At 41.6% G+C, this 23,616-nt stretch overlaps 1 protein-coding gene across 1 annotated transcript in view; it reads right to left on the bottom strand.

The window, feature by feature from the left end:
• Window positions 1-6,541: 6,541 nt before the first annotated feature.
• LOC120444801 (putative neural-cadherin 2) overlaps window positions 6,542-23,616 on the bottom strand; it is a 49,560-nt gene continuing 32,485 nt past the window's right edge. Inside the window, exons 7-14 of the mRNA XM_039624748.2 lie at window positions 20,533-20,953; window positions 19,190-20,098; window positions 17,274-18,357; window positions 16,635-16,805; window positions 14,159-14,400; window positions 8,931-9,152; window positions 8,667-8,840; window positions 6,542-8,213 (exon numbers count right to left, since the gene is read on the bottom strand). Of these exons, the coding sequence (XP_039480682.1) occupies window positions 7,861-8,213; window positions 8,667-8,840; window positions 8,931-9,152; window positions 14,159-14,400; window positions 16,635-16,805; window positions 17,274-18,357; window positions 19,190-20,098; window positions 20,533-20,953 (3,576 nt within the window). The 3' untranslated portion in view covers window positions 6,542-7,860. The remainder of the gene's footprint in view (window positions 8,214-8,666; window positions 8,841-8,930; window positions 9,153-14,158; window positions 14,401-16,634; window positions 16,806-17,273; window positions 18,358-19,189; window positions 20,099-20,532; window positions 20,954-23,616) is intronic.

Below are 23,616 nucleotides of genomic sequence, written 5' to 3'. Positions count from 1 at the left end.
TCAGTACAAAGAAGCTTTTTTCGCCCTATACAGAGTATATGTTCTTGGCTTTGTCCGTATGTCTGTCCGCATAACCGTCGAGGTTTTGAGAGCTTAGGTTTGAACATTTTCCTTTCAACCAGCCGACCTACGGGTATCTGATAGTCGAGGATATAAAGTATAGCGTTCTGCCTTGGTTTCATTTGTAGTTATAATTTCATTAATATTTCCATATATCCCATATGAAAGATGTTTATGAATATGAAAATGATATCTAATGGAAAGCTGATACTTAAATAAAGCGCATTGTACAAGCGACTCCCATATGAATAATTTACATTTCACACTTTTTTACCTTCTGTTTCATTTTTAAGCTTCTGCCTGTCGTCGCCGCGGCGACAATTTAGTAATTTAAATTGATTTATGTAACTAGAAATAAATAAAACCGGCAACACACCGCCAGCGGCCTCCTTCTATGCTGTTCTCTCTGGGCCTCGCTAATTAAATTTAATTTCCCACTGATTAAACGGATTTATTTCGATGTTTTCGAGCTTTCTGGTAGTTTTGACAGCTCTGCCAGGTATTTCTCTTCCACGTTGAATTATTAATTGGGTGATTGATTGTTACACTCGACGTGTGGTCCGTGGTCCATGGTCCCCCTCGGATTTCTGCGCTTCGTTTGTTTCGCATTAGCAGCAAGTGAAGTCCGAAGAGCAACTCCGCGGGGAGCTAACTACTCGATGAGGAAGCAGCTTTGGCTTTTTATTTATTTGCCGGCCTATTTGGGCGTGAGAATCGCTTTTTTCTGGCCTCTTTCCCGGCTTCTCCCGCTTCTTTAACAATTGTTGTCTTCAATGAAGGGGCTTGATTAGCCTCGGTTGCCGCGGTGTCAATATTAATGTAATTTTTTGTTCGAAGAGCAATGGCATGTTTTGGCGTTATTTGGAATTTTAAGAGCGCTAACTTTAAAATCGGTGCATACTCCAAAAAAATGTTGCAGAGAATGGTTTGAATGGGATACAAGTCTAGTTTCAATCTGGTGGTAAGAATATATGTATACATAATTTTATGTATTAGAATACAAGATAACCGTAAATTATATAAATTGTTATACCCCGGAAAATAACTTTCTAAAATTATTGATCATACAAACTTAAAGTGAATAGAGCAGAAAAATATGTAATTCGAAATTTGTGCAGAAACAAACTAATCAGAAATATTTAAAATTTAATCTGCTATGTTTGCAGTCCCTACATCACATCAGAAAATTAGACTAATTGCACTTACTATTAGTTTATTTTCTTTTGAAAAACACATTCGGCAGTTAGGCGCAAGGTTGCCAGAAGGCCGGAATCCGAAACGGTGGCTTGTCAAACTATGTGACACATAGGTGGCGCCAAATGAATTCAATTACTGGCGCCATCTGGCGACCGCTGTTTGTTACTGAAATATTTATTATACAGATGGCGTCACGAATTTGCTTACTGTCAAAAGCTAATTGCATTTATAAATAAATAGAATAATGCATTACATTTTGTATGTCAAAAATGTGTTGAACATATTTAATTACTTTTGCAATCACAAAATTCCTAACTTCATTTTTTGCAGGCAACTACTTTCACCAGAAAACTTGAAATATTTGTTCGGAAAAAATAAATATATAAAGAAATAAATAATATACCGTATTCCTTTTTTGAACACAAAATCCGCTGAGTTTGTCCAATATTAAATAATTATTATACCCGTTACTGGTAGAGTAAAAGGGTATTCTAGATTCGTTGAAAGGTATGTAACAGGCAGATGGAAGCGTTGCCGACCATATAAAGTATATATATTCTTGATCAGGATCAATAGCCGAGTCGATCTGACCATGTCCGTCTGTCCGTCTGTATGTCCGTCCGTATGAACGTCGAGATCTCAGGAACTACAAAAGCTAGAAAGTTGAGATTAAGCATACTGACTTCAGAGACATAGACGCAGCGCAGGTTTGTCGATTCTTGTTGCCACGCCACTCCAACGCACACAAACCGCCCAAAGCTGCCACGCCACAAACAGCCCAAGCTGCCACGCCACACTTTTCAAAAATGTTTTGATATTTTCATTTTTTCATTTTGTATTAGTCTTGTAATTTGTATCGATTGCCAAACAACTTTTGCCACGCCCACTCTAACGCCAACAACCGTCAAAACTGTCAGTGTTGAAGACTCTTCTTCGCACTTCCACTAGCTGAGTAACGGGTATCAGATAGTCGGGGAACTCGACTATAGCGTTCTCTCTTGTTCTACTCTTATATTAATGAGTTGATTTATGTCTTACCTACTTGCGTTTCAATAAATGTTCTAACATGTAATTGAGCTCATAATAATGTGATTATTTATTCTGATTCCAGCATTTCAATAACAATGCTGCGCATTTTCGTGGCCATTATTGCTGGCCAAATGACAAGGTAAATGCCTTTAATGCATTCGCTCAGAGCCCAAAGTTCACATCCCGCCAACCAATATTCATTAAAATAATAACAACATCCAGGCTAATGTTACCGGCCATTTTCGTTAAGTAATGGCCAGCGAATGGAAATGGAACAACATTTTCAAATGCTCAACGAGGAGGGTGTCGATGGGAGGTGGGAAGGGAGGCATTCGCAGTTTGCGGGCTAAGAGGTAATCCACAAATATTTTCAGACGCGAGCAAATTGGGGCCAAAAATAATTAAGAAATTGCATGATATTTATTAATAATTATTCTGTTCAGCGAGGAATATGCAAGTTCATGCGGCAAATCAGGCGAAATCAATGTAATTAGCATTCATTTTGGATACAAATAATGCAGTCGGTTCTCCTTTCTGGTTCATATTCCAATTATTAGCATAAATCCAAGCGATCTCCTAGTGAAGCTATTTAAATTGAAATCGTCCTAATGAGTTATAATAAATATATTATAAAAAGAGTGAAGCACTTGTTTCCTTCAATAAAACGCATAAAAGTCCAAAGTTGGTGAACAGTTTCAATGTTACTGTTTTTCAATAAAAATTTGTTTTCGTTTCCATATTGCAGTGCAGTAAACTTTACACCGTTCATCATGGAATCCTTCTAATTGGTGGTGAATGATAATTAGTTACTCTTCTATGGGCAATTAAACCATCGGAACATATTATATTTCACAATGGATCTTTGATTTTGAAACTGGATAGGTGAAAGTGGCTCTCCCTTCTTTCCCATTGTTTCTTACACAGAGCTGCTTTCGGCTGGCTTAGTTTGCTGGAAATGGGACTTAAACTTTACATCCTTAACATCCACAAGTCCTGTTGCGCATCTGTGTTCTGCTATTGTTGCTGCTTGGGCTGCGAATTCCGCTCGGCAAGAACCTTGTGTTAATGCAACTAATTAGCTCGTTTCCAGGCGGCTCCATCCCGCATTGAACTATTGATAGCGAATGATGCCACATTTGCAATTGGAATGTAACGTTTGAGAGAGAAGAGAATTATTTGTTAATTGAGGGACCATCAATATATGTTTTCTTTCCATAATAAGTACTTTGAAAGCGAGAAGGTTACATTGAGTTAAGATTTAGGAAATAACTTTAGTCTTGCCAGACTTATCGCCCTTATCGGCCATTCAAGTAATCACTGTACCGAGTAAAACACGATTTTTAACTTACTCTGTCAATATAAACCATCAATTTATCCATCCACAAAGAAAGCCAACTGGGAAACCAGAGCAGTACGGATATTTGAGGCCTGGTGACCATATTTCATATCGATAGCTCATTTATTATGCACCGTGAAGTGTTTTTTGTGCGCACCTGGTAATCCAGTTGGCGAACAAAATAGCGGGCAGGCAACCTGAACCGAGAAATTTCAAGGTCACCGTCACATTTTTTACGGCCTAAAGAGATGGCCCAAAACTGGCGGTTCATCAGCCGGCTGACAGCTTCTGGTTTCTGTAAGAGGCAATGCATGTTGCTCTGTCAAACGCTCCGTTAACTTTGCCTTTGGAGAGGCAACTACTTTCCCGAACTTGAATATGTTGGAAAAATATTATAAAGAATATTATACGTATTCCTTTTGACACAAATCCGCGAGTTTGGCCAATTAAATAATTATATACCCGTTACTGGTAGAGTAACAAGGGTATTCTGATTCGTGAAAGTATGTACGGCGATGGAAGCGTTGCCGACCATATAAAGTATATATATTCTTGATCAGGATCAATAGCCGAGTCGATCTGACCATGTCCGTCTGTCCGTCTGTATGTCCGTCCGTATGAACGTCGAGATCTCAGGAACTACAAAAGCTAGAAAGTTGAGATTAAGCATACTGACTTCAGAGACATAGACGCAGCGCAAGTTTGTCGATTCATGTTGCCACGCCCACTCTAACGCCCACAAAACGCCAAAAACTGTCAGTGTTGAAGACTCTTCTTCGCACTTCCACTAGCTGAGTAACGGGTATCAGATAGTCGGGGAACTCGACTATAGCGTTCTCTCTTGTTCTACTCTTATATTAATGAGTTGATTTATGTCTTACCTACTTGCGTTTCAATAAATGTTCTAACATGTAATTGAGCTTCATAATAATGTGCTTATTTATTCTGAGTTCCAGCATTTCAAATAACAATGCTGCGCATTTTCGTGGGCCATTATTGCTGGCCAAATGACGAGGTAAATGCCTTTAATGCATTCGCTCAGAGCCCAAAGTTCACATCTCCGCCAACCAATATTCAATTAAAAATAATAACAACATCCAGGCTAATGTTACCGGCCATTTTCGTTAAGTAATGGCCAGCGAATGGAAATGGAACGAACATTTTCAAATGCTCAACGAGGAGGGTGTCGATGGGAAGGGGAAAGTGGGAGTTGGGAGGTGGGAGGTGGGAAGGGAGGCATTCGGCAGTTTGCGGGCTAAGAGGTAATCCACAAATATTTTCAGACGCGAGCAAATTGGGGCCAAAAATAATTAAGCAAATTGCATGATATTTATTAATAATTTATTCTGTTCAGCGAGGAATATGCAAGTTCATGCGGCAAATCAGGCGAAAATCAATGTAATTAGCATTCATTTTGGATACAAATAATGCAGTCGGTTCTCCTTTCCGCTTCATATTCCAATTATTAGCATAAAATCCAAGCGATCTCCTAGTGAAGCTATTTAAATTGAAATCGTCCTTAATGAGTTATTAGAAATATGTTATAAAAAAGAGTGAAGCACTTGTTTCCTTCAATAAAACGCATAAAAGTCCAAAGTTTGTGAACAGTTTCAATGTTACTTGTTTTCCAATAAAAATTTGTTTTCGTTTCCATATTGCAGTGCAGTAAACTTTACACCGTTCATCATGGAATCCTTCAATTGTTGGTGAATGATAATTAGTTACTCTTCTAATGGGCAATTAAACCATCGGTACATATTATATTTCACAAATGCATCCTTTGATTTTGAAACTGGATACGTAGAAAGTGGCCTCTCCCCTTCTTTTCCATTGTTTCTTACACAAGAGCTGCTTTCGGCTGGCTTAGTTTGCTGGAAATGGGACTTAAACTTTACATCCTTAACATCCACAAGTCCTGTTTGCGCATCTGTGTTCTGCTATTGTTGCTGCCTTGGGCTGCGAATTCCGCTCGGCAAGAACCTTGGTGTTAATGCAACTAATTAGCTCGTTTCCAGGCGGCTCACATCCCTGCACTTGAACTATTGACTAGCGAATGATGCCACATTTGCAATTGGAATGTAACGTTTGCGAGAGAAGAGAGTTATTTTGTTAATTGAGGGACCATCAATATATGTTTTTTTCCATAATAAGTACTTGAAAGCGAAAAAGGTTACATTGAGTTAAGATTTAGGAAATAACTTTAGTCTTGCCAGACTTATCGCCCTAGTGACGGCCATTCAAGTAATCACTGTAGCGAGTAAAACACGATTTTTAACTTACCCGTACGTAAAGCGCTTTTAACTCTGTCAATATAAACCATCAATTTATCCATCCACAAAGAAAGCCAACTGGGAAACCAGAGCAGTACGGATATTTGAGGCCTGGTGACCATATCTCATATCGATAGCTCATTTATTATGCACCGTGAAGTGTTTTTTTCGCCCTGGTAAATCCACAGTTGGGGAACAAAAAAGCGGGCAGGCAACCTGAACCGAGAAATTTCAAAGGTCACCGCTCAACATTTTTTACGGCCTAGAAGAGATGGCCCCAAAACTGGCGGTTCATCCAGCCGGCTGACAGCTTCTGGTTTTCTGTAAGAGGCAATGCATGTTGCCCTGTCAAACGCTCCGTTGAACTTTGCCTTTGGAGGAGGCGCCCAAAGTGGCTTCCTTTCTGCGGCTTCCATTTGGACACCTTTGCCGGGACTTAACGGCGCGTTTAGGACACCAAATGCCGCAATGTCTGGGCCGGAAGTGGAGGCACCAAGCGTCATTAGGCAGTGTCAACAAGCGGATTGCCGGCAATGACGCTTGGCTGGCATCCAGAAATCCGAAATAGCGAAATTCCGACAATTGCAGGCGATATTGGCAGGGAAATTAGTCTGTGTGGAACTTGATACACGTCCTTTTTCTTTGGGGCTTTATTGATTTTTAAAAAATTATGCTTAGATGCTAGCTACTAACAAATTGTCCATTAACTAACGTAAATGTAATTAACCATTTGCTTCGTTTATGACTCATACTTTAATACATATTACAATATTGTTCTTAATACTTTCATTTTCTGTACGGTTGGTTGTGTAGTTGCTAGTAAATGCAGAAATATGAAATTGGTTTGATCAACACTCGTATTTGGGTTCGGTTTCCTTTTGTCGGTAATCGGTAATTAAATGTAGGTTTAATTGTTGTTAATTAGTCTATTAGTTGTTTGGTTTTGTTTTCATTTCTATGCTATAGTAGCCATTAATTTAGTCGTAAAATTACAGAATTGAATATGTACAAAATTATGTTACAGTAGAGCTTCCCTTCCGATTTACCTTTACCTTTCATTTTCACCAAAGTTAGTTATGATTTTCGTACTTTTATTAAATTTCCACCCCGTTCTGCAAACTTTTGTGGCTGCGTGGGTTAGGTCGCAGTTTTCAGCGCATGTTTTCCAGGCCGTCTTTTCCTGCTTTTCCGGCTTTCCCGGTTTTCAGGTGCCACCTGGCTCGGTGGCATTCGGTCACGTTCCCCAGTCGGCGGCTCACAAAATTTTGCAACGCTCAACATTTTCTGGGAATTGTCCGAATTCCGGTTTAGTTTGGTTCAACTTACGTTCTAGAGAGTTAACGGCGTATTTATAGTACATGGTCTTTAACTAACGTATAGCAAGTTTTATAAACTCTTTTTCATTGTAGTATGCTTAGTGTAATCATATAATTTAATTCGTAGAACTATTCATCGATTTCTCAGTTGGTTCAGTTGAATTTCATCGAGAAGATGAGCTTTGAAAGGAAGACACAGAAGGATGTTCGAAAGAAGGTGGCCAGGGAATGTTATACGCATTCGCTTTTCAGAGGATTATCTGTAGTCTTAAAGTTTTAAAAACTGGTTGAATAAAGTATACATAATTGAATACTTATTTAAATCATTTTTAACAGACTCACACATTTCCTAATATTGAAACTTAACAGCAAGGATTATTTTCCTTTCTTTTCCTAACAAAACGGTCTCAATCGAGGAGCTTGAGCAAATAGTAAAGGAAGTGTCCTTCTCCGAGGATCAGCTAGCATCGTATATGTGAGAAACACATAAAACCTTAAGTTAGTCTTAAATTCCACAGTTAGCCACATGTACATACAATTAACCCTAACCTGACACACGAACACACAAAACACCTGCTTCGTTCTGGGGATTTCCCCCATCATCGTGCTTACAGCTGAAACATCGTTTTAACTACAACTTAACTATTTATTTTTATAATACAACTTTGTCGACATCGGGCAGTGGCATTAACCCACTGATACCTCCGCAGCCGCCGCCTCCAGGACCTGCTCCACTTCCCGTCGCCACCACTGCAAGCACATTGCCTGTAGTCCCAGATCCACCTCCTCCTCCGCCTCCGCCTCCTGTCCCACTGCCTCCCAGCGGCGATGATGATGAGGCTCCAGCGCCAGCTCCAGCTCCAGGTCCATCTCCAGATCCTCCTCCGCCATCCGACGGCAGCTGGTTGGCTTTCGCCTTGTCGTGCACGTACATGGCGGCCAGGGCATTGAAACGTGGACCCCAGTTCTGTAGATAGTTAAAGTCTTGATTCTCATCATCGGTGCCTGGAATTGCACAGGGGAGAGAGTGAGTTTAAGCGATTTCTGCGGAAAGTGGGGAAAGGATGTGTCGGAAATGGCCGTTAAATTACGATATTTGATTGAACTGCGAACTGAATCTTGTTTGTGCTCAGGGTGATTTTAAATAGTTTAAAGGAGCCGGCAGTCAAGTGACAATTTCAATTTAACTTGCAGGCCAAGGAAGTAGTTCTAGAAAAACTGAGTCATATTACAAGCACACTTATTTATTTGCTCTTAAAAAAGTGTAATTATAAGAATCTTCTTATATGCAATAAAGGCACAATTGGAGCTTCAATACAAAACGATGGAGTAATTTTCCGACCAAAGCTACGAAGCTCCTTGAACATTAATTCCTTGAGTTTCAGCTTTTTCCGTTCAAAAGATTGGCAACGTTGCTCTAGGACTTGTTAAAGTGCAGACAACATAAAAGGTCCTTACCAGAGGCCAGCGAACTCAGCGACTCGGCGATGCTGCCGCTGCCCTCGAAGGTGAAGTTCCGCAGGTCGTCGAAGGGCGGTGCGTTGTTGTCCTTGTCGATGCGCTGCTTCCGCTCCTCCATCAGATAGGCCACGTTCAGCTCCTGGCCAGGTGGCAGCAGCGTCATCACGGGGTCTAAGTGCAAACAACCGCCCAATTACTTGGCCATGTCCCATCAGGGAGTCAGGACTCGGGATTCGGGCACTCTGCGCCGCGTTTACTCACAGATTATGGGCATCTTGCAGGCGGCAATGTCCGGCGGTCCTCCCTGTGCGCTGATTGGTATTTGCAGTGGCGTGATGTCGAAGGCCGTCATGTCGTCCTCGCCGCCGCCCTCGTCCTCGTAGCTGATTACCGTCTCCCGGACATCCTTCTCGGGTCCGGAGCGCTTCTTCTTCTTGGTCGTCTTGCGTTTGCGACTATATAGCACGAAGATCAGTGCGAGAACTGAAAGGTAGGTGGAAAACATAGGTTAATTGCCAGATTCTTAGCGAGAAGAGTGGCCGCAATCACCATTTCGTTGGTTAATCACAAGTATTATTTCTTTTTATTTATCTTTTTGTTATCTTTTACTTTAAATGAGTTAGTCGAGTTAGTTAGTAGTAGTTTATATATATACATAAATAGTGATTTTATACCTTCAGGAAAATGAGTAAATCTCTTAATATCAGAATCTTGTCCAACATATAATTTAACTTTGGGCAGTTATAATATCATTTCAAGTATTTATTCTTTCCTACCTCATGGTTTTCTTTAATATCTTAAAAAAATAACTTAACATTTATGAACTCCATCTATTCTTGTTCTTCTCCTGGTTGTCTTTCTTATTAAAATCCCCTTTCCAACTAAAAGTCTGTTTTCCTTTTTTTCGCAATAGAATAATGAACTGAAATTAATGAACTCAAAAACTTAAAGCAGGAATGGAAGTCTGTTGGGTGTCTGTTAACTGTCAGTGCCACAACAACAGCTTCATTTTCATTTAATGAAGGTAATTAAATGTAGGAAAAATTGTTGTCTTGTTTTTGCTTTCGCGTTGCCACACTTTAGCTGTATACATATAAAAATAAAAACCACTCTTAAACTTTTTGAATATGAAAGCTTTGAATGCTCTTGAAACCATCCCCCACTTTATATGCACATTTTTTTAAAAGGAAACTATTTTTGGCTAGCCGAATCTTATATAGCTTTCTTGAAAATAAATAAAAAAAAAAAACCCTGTCTGTTACCACATTAGAGCACTTTATGGTCAGAAATAACGAAACTATGATATCTTGTTTATTATTTTCAAATAATTTTGATACGATTTCTATATGATATAGTCATCCGATTTGAATTAAAACGAAAAATAATGTTTTGTCAAAAACTGGTATACAGCGAATTAGAGCTCATTGTGATTTCCATTTTTCCATTTCCATTTATATTTTTTTATTGTTTCTATTTATAATTTATATTGTGGCTCATTAAATTAATGATTGAAATCAATATACCCTCCGCAAGTGTTTTAAATTAAATCTAGGTTATGGCCCTGAAACGGTGCCAACAAATAAAGCATTCGAAATTTAAGAAGATAATGATACCAAGTCGCATCCAGTGCCATCAATTACAGGAAATCAACTCGCCAGTAGAGAAATGCTTTATGCTCTGTCCTTATAAATGAACTCTGTGCCTGTCTCTGCGAAAGTCAGCTGGCAGTTATTGCAACTAATGAATCCGCTTAGCCCAGAAGAAATGCTGGGGCATTAAAAACCAAAAAACGGGGTTGGGCAATCCCAAGGAAACATTCTTGGCTGGCATGTCATTTTGGAGAAGTCGTGCTAGAGTTTTAATTATTTTTACTTAGCTGTTTGCTTAACCCCACAGTGCCGCAGCCCAGTTAATATTCCTGTCAACTGAAGCGCAAATGATAAAATGCAAGTCTACGAGTGAGTTTCTCTTTTTGCGGTCGTCTATTCATACCCTTCCAAAGGGCATTTTGACTTCCGTTAGAAGTTTGCGACGCAGTGAAGTAGACATTCGCATACATGTATGCAATCTTGATCAGTATCAACAGCATTCTCGATATGGCCTTGTCGTTTGTCCTTCTGTTTGTCCGTCCGTTTGTCCGTCCGTTTGTCCGTCCGTTTGTCCTGTTTGTCCGTCCGTTTGTCCAAAAAGTCTTATTTTATTAAAGGTAGCGTATAAACTTAAATGGGATGGATCGATATAACGCATTATTTTGGTCATTTGATCAAGATCCGAATTAACAGTTGCAAAACAAGTTGAATTGAAATCCGAAAGAAAAGAAATAAGTTTCGTTGCATTTGACCATAAAGTGTCTTATTCGATAATCACTGTAAGGGAATAAAAGCTACGGCTTGCCGAAACCAGCGTCCTTTCTTGTTTTTGTGTTTCCACCGAGCAAACCCAAGCCGACAAACAGAAGGAGAGTGCTTGGGAGTTGCCCAGAATATGTTGCAGTGGCTGAGTGGAGGGAACTTATTAATAACTTTATGCTACTTAAGCAAACTAAAGTATAAAGGCAAACGCAGAAAGGACACCAAACTTAACAAGTTTTCATGCTACAACGACTCGGAGTCACTCGAAATGTGCATTTGGAATGCGAATGTTTTTGGCCGACTTGTAATCCGCTTAGCTGCAAATGACTGTCAAAGTGGGAGACCACTATGTTATCCATCCATCGGATCACCCACTACCATTCAGCCCGATTCAAGTCGTCCTGTGTCTCTGGGAGCTGGAAAGTTTAATGCAACAATTACAGCATAAAGTTGCAACAGCAGCAGCAGGACACAAAACCCAAAGCCACAACCGAGTACCGAATTGAACCGAAAATAGTTTACTACCAGTTCTTGGCCATGGCTTGAAGTGCATTAAATTTGTCTCTGGCCGCAGAAAGGAGCGACAAAACTTTCTAAATTATCTTGCCGCACAAGTTTTGCTATTAATGTGCCACCCCATCCAGAAAGAACCAACGGAAATCTTCGATAATTCGTCCAAAAGCGAAGCGCACCAAATCTGTTTTCGAAACTTTTGCAAATCAGAGAAAATTTCATAAAGTTGTTCATGACCGACAGGACTATTTTTAATTGTTTTTGAGGACGTGGATATCATTTTGCGGTTAGGTAAGGGAAATAGAGTAAGATAAAATAAAAAAGGTAGACATGCTTTTCGAATTTAGCTCCTCTTTGTAGACCCAGCAGCCATTATTAACACAATTAAACTGGCAAACGTGCTAAATAAATATTTTTGGACCCGGGAAAGTTATGAATTTAGTTTCCCGTTCAAACGTGCGGAAAAATCCAACTGCACAACAAAGCACTAAACTTAATTATAAGCTGACCAATCTGCTCCTTAAATTTTGACCAAAAATACCATATGAAAGCCCAATTTAAAGGTTGCGTTTGGGATAGATGGCACAGTGTTTTGCTAAGCAGGCCAGGGCCAACTGTTCATTCATCAACCTTTAATCAACATTACCTCCGACAAGAAAAATAAAACAAGAGCTAGAGCCCGAAAAACTGCTGCACAACAGCCGGAGGAGCAGGACGAAGGACGAAGGACGAAGGAAGCAGGGAGCAGCAGCGTCTAACCTACATAAAAACTAGCAAAAACAAAGCCAAAAATATCCCGTAAGATGAACAGAAGCCTGGGAGAACCGAAAGCTCTTTAACGGCCTTTGTTTGCACTTAACTGTAAAAGGACCAAGGACCGGGTAATATCTTGTTGCTGCCCGCCACGAACTTGCTGACCAGGTCAGCTCATCAAGTTTGTACTAGTAGTTCCCCAGTACTTGCTCCACTCTGACACTTGAAACCTTATGCTAAAATACAGTTCAGCGATTCACAGATTACACTGGAGCATCCTGAGCTCCTGCGCTCCTGTGCTCGGCACGAACAGAACATGAAAAAGCGTCGACTGTAAATAATGCTGGATAATTATTTAGTTTGTCCACCACCACTGCACTCCGCCTCACCGGAACTCCGGAGCTCGGGAACTTTACGCCACTTTACGGCGAATCAACACAAACTGGGGAGGGCAGGACTGCGGCTGTCAGATTTCATGTCTTCGGCTCCTCAGATATTTTCACATCATAAAAAAATTGAAAGGAGGCGCAGATGAAAGTACTTCTGTGCGACGGCTCGCCGTTTATTTATTGCGCCTATTTTGCGGTTTAGCGGTTTTATGGCCACTTTAGGCCTTTGTTTTCCCGCCCGCAGCGAACTGTGTAATTATCTGCCTTAGCAGCGACTAATTAGCTCTGTCCTGGCCTTTTGTTGTTGCCTGGATTGTACCCAGCTGCAACTTTGGCGCAAGTACTCATTAAAGTTGGCCCAAACGCGGCCGGATAAATCAGCGTCACTTTTAAATGTGGCCCAAAGTACCAAAGTAAATGGCCTACGGCGTTTGCCAGAATTCACGGCGAAAGAGCCAGAAATATATATGTGTGGATGTGGATAAAAGCCATCCGAAACAGGGCCCAAAGTGTGGCGCTAATTGAAAATCCCTTCAAATCCCAGACGAGCTGGCGAAACGAAAATAGATTGTCGTGCATTGCGTGCGAGAAAACGCATTTGCATTGGACTGGGAAGTGCGGAGTGGGAAAAATAGCCGAATGGCCAAAGCCACTTAACACTCGTTCGCAAAATCCATTAAGTGGTCGGAGCGTGGCTGAAATTTTATTCCATTTTCTGCGATTTTTTCAAGCAATAAAATGGTCCTAATTGGCTTGGCAGCATTTTCAAATCCCGTCTAAAAAATTTTAGCTTTTATTTTAGTCGACGCCTAAAATTAAGTTTTAATTAATTTGATTATAAGTTTGTCGATAGCAGAAAGAATGTAAAAAATTATGTTTTAATAGATGATAATTTTTTATTTTTTAACAGTTTTTTCTATATATTTTCCATCGATTAAAGTACATATGATGAAAGACTTTTTGTCTACGTCTTTGAAATTTGCTAGAAAATTCCAACAAGCTCTTCAGGCAAAACGAAACTTTTCTGCACTTTTTGCCAAGCTTAATTAGCCACTATGCAAATATTTTCGTGCTCCTTTTTCCGTAGCTAAACTAACAAATTGCCCCTGTCTGGGCATAAAAAAGTGTTGCAAAAATAAAGCAACGAATGCAGGATTTGTTGCCACTTTATGTTGTTGAAAATGCATGGCTGCCTCCCATGTTAACCCCTTACCTTTTTATTTTTTTAGCCCCACACGGCCACGACTGTCCAAACAGATGTCAGTGTCGTTGTATTTTTGTTGGTTCTTGGTTTTTTTTTGGAAGACGGGCTTCCCCAGCAAATTGCATTAACATGGAAGAAGTGTGTGTTTTTGGGTGGGGGCGTTTCCGAGCCAAGCAAAAATGTTGCAGCTTAAGCCGCTTAATTGTGGCACATGAATGGGAAAATTCGGCGTGGGAGGGGCCATTTAGTCTTCACTTGCGGTCACCCCCGTCTACTTACTCAGTATGATAATCAGGCAAACGAATATGGCCCCCAGGGCGCCCATGCTCAGCTTCAGGCGCTGTCCCTCCTGCACCAGCTCGCAATTTTCGCCCCAGTAGCCCTCCGGGCAAATGCATCGATACCGGAGCCGGGGCTCCAGATTGATGCAGGTGGCTCCGTTCAGACAGGGCAGGTCCAGGCACTCGTTGCGGTCCACACATCCCTTGGTGTCCGAGGACATGATGCGCCCCTCGCTGCAGCTGAAACGACAAATTCGGCGGACACGAGAGTTATTACGAATTCAGAGCCGCTTACTGCAATGGAGAGTGAAACGTATGCCCAGGGATTTCCCTGCTTTTTTCCTAGAGACCTTATAACTAAATAACTAAACTCTGGAATGATATGGATAATGTATGCTGTCGCAAGACTTCCCTGCTACTTTTCACTGCCACTAGCAACAAATTCAAACATTTTAAAACCTGAATGTAATTGACATACATTTTTGGCAAAACAAAGTCCTTATACAAATGAAACAGAATGATCGTTCAGGTAAGAGACAAAAATCGTATACATTAGTAATAAAATAAAATAAAATTAAGTTAAATAATACAAGATACGATTTTCATTCCACATTTACAATTAATAATATGTGTGATATTTGGATATATTTTTTATTTAAAATTACATTATTTTAAGTCAGTAATTTTACAACTCGAAACAAGGTAAATAGTTTTAAAACACATGAAATATACCCAAAAAAAAGGTAATTCTGGCTTTCAAAATTATAAGCGGAACATTGTAAAGTGCGCTTTTGTTCTGCGCATTTCTCCCCGAAATAAAAGTTTTTATTTTCACACAAAGTTGTGCAACCAAGGGATGGAATAATTTCCCCCATGAGCTGGGGCCCTCTCAAATATTTTCCAAAGCGCATTAAGGGCGTGAAGTTTTGGTTGGACTGGAATCCCTGGACAACTCAGCGATGGGGAAATTAAAGCTTTAAGCGCGACGAGGAGGACCTTACCCCTCGCACACACTTTGCACATTTAAATTGAAGTCATTCCGTATTCCAATTGAGGGCAGCCCCTTGTCCGACATCTTAGTGTCCTGAGTGAGTGACACAAATTCCAGCAGAGCACTGCGTAAACTGCTGCCCACAACTGGCAACGAAATTGAGGCTAAAGTAAGCATAATTTATGACACGTCGCCACCTGAAGCCGAAGCGTGTGACACTATTTAAATTTCTCTATTTCTGATAAAAAAAATCCAAAGGAAAAGACCGCAAGGATGCTATCCTGGCGAACACGTGTTAGAAAGCAGCAGGCCCAGATGTTCCTGTTCCCGAAAGCAAATGGAGCGAGAAGCTCACAGCTGGGGTGCTTAGTCTCCTGCCCCGAATAGCGGAGGAGCGACTAGGACATGATGCAGTGCAAGATTGAGTGTCCTCGCCGCTGTCGTCGGCTCTCAAATGGAGTCACTCCGCAAAACTAATGATGTGGAAAATGTGCTCTGCTCTGGGCGAGGCAACTGCCACTTTCATCGCCACATTCACAGCCACCTCCACATTCACCATCACATCCACCTGTACCGCCACTGCGACCCGTCATTGATGAGGTGTTGCGGAGCAGAAGCTCCAGGATCACGAGTCGTGCCCCAGATTTCCAACCATCCCCAGCCGGGAAAATGTGAAAATTTCCATGTGCAAACACTCGGAAAATACACATTTTTCGAACAATATAGTCGAACCGAGTTCATTGAACACGACGCAACGAATTTTAAGCTTAGGAATTAGGAACTTCAATAAAAAGTTTAGACTTCTAAAAAATATAGCATTGATACAATTGTCATGTCCTAGAAGATACAATAAAACATGAAGAGACAAATAAATGCTGATGCTTTAAAATAATAATAGAATATTTTGTAAAGTCCTTCATCTTCTACATTAGTTATTAAATTGTGGGCTTATTCATTTTGTAGTTATTCACTTTCTATTCCTATTTGTGTGGCTACATATTTCTCAGTGTGCATTTCCACTCCTTGCGGTGGCTGAGTTGCATGAGCGAAGGCAGACAGGCAATGACAATTGATATTATTTGTTTTGCATTCGAAGTCAATTTGCTGTTTGGCATTGTCTGTGTGCCTGCAGTTGGAAAATGGCAGGGAGTCCTTCTCGGAAATAAATGGATACGAGTATGTAGCCCTCCTGGCTGCTTTTATCGTAATGGCGTTCAGTTCTCAAAGTTATGTTTCCCTTGAATTTGGCTCACTAGTCAAACAGAGCCAAAAGTCTGTGAGGTAATTAGATAAATTCGATCTTCTATTGTCCAGCAAATAGTTATTTTATTTGTAATTGATATTGCTTCGATTTAATTACTACTTTTGGCAAAGGCGAACAATGAGGACTATAATTAAGTTGGAAGGCCAATAAATTACTGTGCACCGTTCACAAAGCACAAAGGGAATGCCCAGGAAGTGCATCCGAAAGAGCTATACTTACGTGCACTCGTACTCGTTCCACAAGTCGACGCAGTCAAAGGGATCGGGGCAGATGACATTCGAGCACGGCCTGTTCGAGGGGCAGTTCCGCTCCAGGTTGCGGGCCATCGTCGCCTGGCCCCATTGGGTGCCATTCATGGCGGGCGGCAGGGGCAAGTGTTTTCCATCCAGCCTGTTGGTGGAAAAGGGGAAAAGAATGGGGGAAAAATGGGAAAACTACGCATGAATGCCGGCAATCGAGGGGTCCTTTTCCTTTATCTTTGGCTAACAGATGTTAAGATGCTAGGGAGTGCCATATATTTATTGCATTCCTACTCCTGTGTGCTCCTTCCAGTCGTAATTTAAAGTGAATACCCCTTCGCTCTCAGGTTCAACATTTCTACGTTACAATTTCTGTTCATATTCGATAAGTTGTTTAGTTTAGTTGTGTGTACATTTTTCATTTTTTTCTATATTGGCTTTTATACTGAACTGTACAACTTTTACGTTAATTTTGAATAGTCTTTTGAGTTGAGTGAATATTTCTATTCTTCTAAAAGCGAACGGAGTACACAGTTTGTAAGTAAGGCATTGTTGGTATTACCCCTTTGAAAAGAGTATCTCTTCAACGCAATTGGCTCTAATCGGCATATGAGCTTACCTGATGTCGTCCAAGCAGCTTCTTTGAAAATCGGATTGCACCTCAAAGGTCTTGATTCCCGTATACTCGGCCTTGCCGCCCGCATAAACACCCTCCTGCTTGTCGATACTCAGCCACTGGTGTCCTGTGAAGTGAAAGGACTCGTTGTACCGCCTCGACTCCCCGCCATCCAGTTCCATTAGAGCTGCCGATCCATATCGACTAATGCGAATCACATGCCACTGGCCGTCGTTCACTGCGATTGCGGTTAGGGTCAGCAGCTGCTCCTCGTTTCTGATGGAGTTCAGATTGTAGCGGAACTGGAGGTGGCCCCTTCGAAGTTCCAGGATGGCGTACTCCCTGTGGTGTTGATCACTAACCCGGAAAAGTTCGCCTCCCTGCTCTCGAGTTCGAAATCTCAGCTGCAACTGGGTGGAAAATCTGTCGGGCTCAAAGCTGAGGGCGAATTTCACATAGCTCTGGGCCTTGAAAGTCGTAGGAATGGTGGGTACATTACAGCCAGGACCCATCCAACCCGGCTGGCAGTGGCACTTGGCCTGAACCAAGCTGGCCACACAATTTCCATGCTCCCAACAACGAGCTGTGTGCTCGGTTTTCAGGCAAACTTCGTCGGTCTGCGGACAGGCGGGAAAACTATTCCTGGCCAAAGCGGGAAAAGCCAAATCGTAGTGCTCTGAGTTGTGGATAACGTTGCGTATACAACCATCAAAGCCCTTCGAGCTAAAGGCATACTGCCAATTGTACAGGGTTTGATCGAAGTGCTGTCTATAGAGTCCGCCCAGCTGAAGGGGTTGATTCAGATTCAGGGACTCAGCGAAGGGGGGAATTTGTCCTCTCGCCTGGCAGGCATTATCATCGAATTCCGGCGGAGTGCCATCCTCCATTTCGGAGACCAAAGCAGTGCGACAGAAGTCCACGACCATGCGGACATTTTCGGAATCCCAAAAAATATCCAAGCGATGCCAGACACCATCATCCAGGGTTTTCTTCGTCTTTACCCTCAGCTCCAAAGTTCCCGAAGGTGTCACTTGAATGCTGTCGCTGACATTGACAGCAAGTTTTTCAATTTTCTCGACCAGTTTTTCTGCTTTGCCAGTTGGAATTTCAGGGCACATTTCACTTTGGTATCTGTGTGTCCCTCTGCTTTAGTATCCATCCTCATTGAATGCTGTCGCTGACATTGACAGCAAGTTTTTCAATTTTCTCGACCAGTTTTTCTGCTTTGCCAGTTGGAATTTCAGGGCACATTTCACTTTGGTATCTGTGTGTCCCTCTGCTTTAGTATCCATCCTCATTGATGTGTTTTTATTACTATTTTTTTAATTTTTTCCTGACCTGGCACGTGTTTGAGTTTCAAGTGTCTCTCCAATAAAAGATTTGACCCAAAAGCGTTTAAATAACGCCAAAAGGTGTTTAAATATATAATTAATTTTCAGATGCTGAATTAATTATTCGTCCATAAACAAATGCAAACTCTAAATAAATAAAAAATTAGGCTGCCTATTCGTTTGATATTAATTTGCATAATTACTTAAATGAGATGCGTAATTGTTATAAATAGCTGCAACATATCTCATTGAATACATTTTTAATCAGGCAAATGCATTAAATATACGCTGTACTTTGTTTTTTAATTTTTCAAGTGCTAGCGATTATTTCGCATTCGATTTTTTGTTGCGCTAATTCGACAGATGTTGGGCTTAGTGAGCGTTTAAACATTTTTTGCATCATTAATGATGCACAGCGATTTGCCACAGGCTATGTTAAATACATGTGCTACGAAACTTACATTCAACTGTTGGTTATTATTAAAGCTAGAAATTGTACTTCGTAATTTAGAATTGCAAATAACCAAAAATTGTTTGCCTTAGTTTTGTCTAGATAAGAGGTGTCTAGATAAAATTTAAAGTACTTACTTCGGTCATACTCCACTTTAAAGCCCGCTCTTATTTCGTCGCTGGCCAAAGGATCCAGTCGAAAGGTGAAGGGTCCCCCATTGCCCCTTAGTCGGTCATCGGGATCCTTGGCTGCCACCTCCAGAATTTTTTTACCAGACACATTCTCAGGTAAGGTGGGCCTATAATCCTGGGCGAAAGTCGGTGCATTATCATTGACATCCTTAACTATCACGGTCAGAGTTGCGGTTGCCGTTCGAGCAGGGCTTCCATCGTCAATGGCTAAAATCTGAATGTGGTGCCTATCCTGAGTTTCCCGATCCAAAGGTCGTTGTATGCTCACTGCTCCTCTATCACTAATGGCAAATTGTCTCTTCCGATTTGTGGCACGAACTATTTTGTAAGCTACTTTGGAGTGACCCCCCTGGTCGGCATCCGTGGCCTTAAATTGCTCGAGAATGGTTCCTACTTTCGTATCCTCATAGATGGAAACCTCGATGTGCTCCCGATCGAATTTTGGCACATTGTCGTTAATGTCTCGCAGCTTCACCACCACCCAGGAATAGGCCACATGATACTTGTCACTTCCACCGGGTCCATCGTCGCCTTTATCGTTGACCTGAATGCGGAACCGGAATCCGCTACTTTGCAGCGGATCCTCGTAGTCCAAGGGCTGTATGATTTTCAGTGAGCCCGTTCCATCGCCATTCCGAACCATCGCAAACTTATCCGCCCCGAAACCACTGTTCGGCACCACCTTGTATTGGAATGTGTTCGTTTCGTCCTCGTCCTGAACCGTCACCGTGAGAATGGGCGTCTCTGGGATGTAAGTGCCATTCGTTTCGTCCACCTCCGTAACCCACTCGTCCTTGGTGAACTGCGGCGGCATGTCGTTGAGGTCCTTGACGCGAATGGAGGCGGTGCCAGTACCTGCGAAATTGGACAGCAAACAAGTCGGACGAAGTGCGTCAGATGGGCGTCAATAGCAGATAGATGCAGTGGGAGACAAATGGCAAATTACTGGGGAGCATTTGATATGCTTTGGTCTACGTGTAAATTGGTTCTCTGAAGGATAAATGATGGTGGTCTCATAATTTACAGAGTTTGCAAAATTTGCTCAATTTATTTACTAAATTAATTTTCATACCAAACTGAACAAAATGTCATACCCTTCGGTACCAAGACTGTCCAATTTGTCTATCAAGTTGTAGTACAAGCCCTTTGAGTTTCTAGATACAGACATCTTATAAGCTTCGGCTAAGGCTAGGCCAATTGCCTCTGGTAATCTAACTCTTCTGAGAACTGATATTAACACCCACAGCAGCGAGACCAACTACCCGGCCACGTGCGCTTACACAACCCACCTTTAAGTCCACCGCCGTCCATTGCCACCACCTGGATGGAGTAGTCGGGCGTTCGCTCCCTGTCCAGACAGCAGACAGCCGTTTTGATGAGTCCCGTCTCCGGCTCGATTTCGAAGATGGGCGCCCCCGTCTCCTCTTCGATGACGTTCTTCTCAATCGAGTAGATTAGCTTGGCGTTGGTGCTCTCGTTGGGATCGTCGTAGTCGACGGCGGACATGGTCATCACCGAACTGCCGGCGGTGCCGTTCTCGGTCACGTTGCCGAAGTAGATGCCCTGCGGAAACTGCGGCGCATTGTCGTTGATGTCCTTTAGGTTCACCTGGATGTCCGCATAGCCTACTAGCCCCTCGCCGCCCTCGTCCTGGGCAAATACTGTGAAGCGCCACTGTGGCCTCCCATTCGGCTGATCTCTGTCCAGGGGCTGTGGATTCGGAAATACACAAGAGTTATTTATTAACAGGATTTAGTAGTAGAAGTACCAAAGTACCAATTCAATGCTCTTTCAAACCATCTCTTCTCATTTTACTCTAATTTAGTTGAGGAAGTTAAACCCTGATATTTGATATTCCTTAACTAACTTTGGTGTATCCGTTTTCTTGCAGTGTATCGCAAGAAGATTTGATTTGGCAGCTGTTTGTTTGTTTGCAAATTATTTTATGCCCCTTGGTAAATTGTAACTGAGCCACAGCCCAGTAACAGCCACAGTTGAAGACCTTGGTAACCCTTGAGCCGTTGGCCATCGCTTGTTGTTTGCTCCTAATCTGGCTTTGGTGGCTTTGCGATTGTAGGTGGTCTTACACACAGAAGTCTGTTATTAGATTTCTCATTAAATGAGTTATCCACACGAAATTGCATTGGCAATGACAAAATAAAAGCCATCCATTCGATGAAAATTCCCCTTAGCATTGGCTGTGATTGTTTGTGTGGGCCAGTGTGTTGAACAACCTTAGCCTGTCAACCTTTTGGTCTTGGCCTGGCTTTGGCCCCTATTCAAATTACCCTTAAACATTGCTTACTCAGCTAATGCATAGAGAACACACTTGAAATGTATTCAATGTGCTGGTATGTGTGGTCGGTTTGAAGGACAATTTGCTTTTACGATGAATTAATTCTGTAGTCTTATTGATGTAAATGAAAGCTAAGACTTGTATTTACTCTGAGTAACACAAGAAAATCTCAATATGTTACTTCTACGAGCACATTTAAGTGGTCAAAAAGGGAGGGAGAAATATATTTGTAAGTAAATCGAATGTAAGGTCTTCTGATGTTAAGCATATCATCTGCAAGCGTGAGGCTATTGGCCTTAAAGACATTAAATATATTGTTAAGTATGGCGTATAATACAATATACAATTCAATAAATCTAAGTGTTTGCCCTCTATGGATTTGTTGTATTCTATGTGACCCAGATTTCATGTCACTTTTTTAGTAGCTAACCAGACAACGCATGTGATTGACATTCTCTCAGCTGTCGGCAAATAAGCTTTAAACCGTAGTTCGCTCAATTAAAACAGGAAAAAATTGGCTTTACTACCACGTGACACGTAATGCAATCGCAATTACAAATTAAAAGCCGTCAGGCAGTCGGCAAGTGGCATCCGGCAATCGAAGGACCTCGGATCCCTACAAACTGAACTCTTTTTTCCAAGCCCATTTTGCCGCTTGATTTTACACACAATTTTATGCCAGCCAACCGCGCACCAATAACGAACGACGAACGTCATTTACATGTGGTCGGTTGTAGAGCGTCAAAACCACAAATGCCACATGCTGTCGCTGCCCCGCCCCCTGCCCACCACTACCCACTGCCCACCGCCCACTAGCCCACTTTTAACCCTATCGCATCAGTGAACTGCCCCATCCGACGGCAATAAAACAAATAAAGCGAACCGCCAGCGGCAACATTTGAACATTTTATGCAGAATGCGAATCGGAGTGGGGTTTTTTGTGGCTCGTACTTTGAAAGGCATCGGAAGGACCAATAGTGTTGGCACCTATTTTCCAGCTAGATTCTTGACTTTAGAGAAATCAATCAAATGTATTATGTTTGGCTATATCAAGTGCCTAATCTTATCTGAATCTGGTACCTATTGTCTACGATCATATAAGAATGGTTTGTGATAATTGAATGCCAAGTCAGAGCCAAGAGCATATGGACACCGCGATTGGGGTACTTGCTCAGCTTAAATAATATGGTTTAAATTACATGATCAAATACATTATCAAGTTAAAGTTATTTTAATAAAGTTTACATTACACCATAAGCGTTTAATCTTGGAAGAGTTGGTTAGCAACACTGAAACGTGAGAGTTTCGCGCCCCTTTGACTCGTTTGTTTTTATTATCTTTGTCTGAAATTAATTGGAGTCTATGTATCTGACAACCGACGGTGGCAGTTTTTTGCATCTAAATGGCATTACTTTTTGTTCGTTCATGCACCACTGGGCGTGGCATTTGTGTCTATGATTGTGTGTGTGGTCTGTCACAGTTTTAAATTAATCATACGCCACCGAACCGCGTGAAAAGCTTTATAGTTTACAAAACTCGCACAGCCGAGCATGGTAGGGGGTGACAACAATTGAAAAGCGAGGAAGTGTGGTAAATATTGAACGCGTTTCAATCTTTTTCGGTTATGAAAGGAGTGTCCAGGGAAAAAAACTTAAAAGGGCTGTCAAATCGCTTAACGCTTACCGTGCATTTTTTTGGTTGGTTACATTCGATTTTAAAGAAGCTCAAAATAAAATGTGGATCCTGTTAAAAAAATGTGTGTTCAAATGTGATTGCTTTTGAATGCCCATTAAATATGTTATGTTTTTGAATGCCCATTAAATATGTTCTGTTTCCCTATACTTGGCCAAAACTCTCCCATTGTGGCGGCAAAGATCACAATGTCATTTCACGAGCATTTATTTAGGGTGTATTCAGTTCCGTATCGCTGTGACCCTCTCACTTTTTTAGCTGTTCACTCGTCACACAATATAAACAATATAAAGCGCCATTGCGCGAGCGTAAGCTGTGGCTCAATTGTAAACGGCCAAGGGAAAGCCTTCAGTCAAAAAAAAAGTAGGCTCCCGGGGCTTATAGA

This window comes from Drosophila santomea, chromosome 2R, assembly GCF_016746245.2.
Source record: "Drosophila santomea strain STO CAGO 1482 chromosome 2R, Prin_Dsan_1.1, whole genome shotgun sequence".
Classification (NCBI taxonomy): Eukaryota; Metazoa; Arthropoda; class Insecta; order Diptera; family Drosophilidae; genus Drosophila; species Drosophila santomea.
Note: the sequence above shows the minus strand (reverse complement) of the source record. Positions and strands in the feature narration are given on the sequence as shown.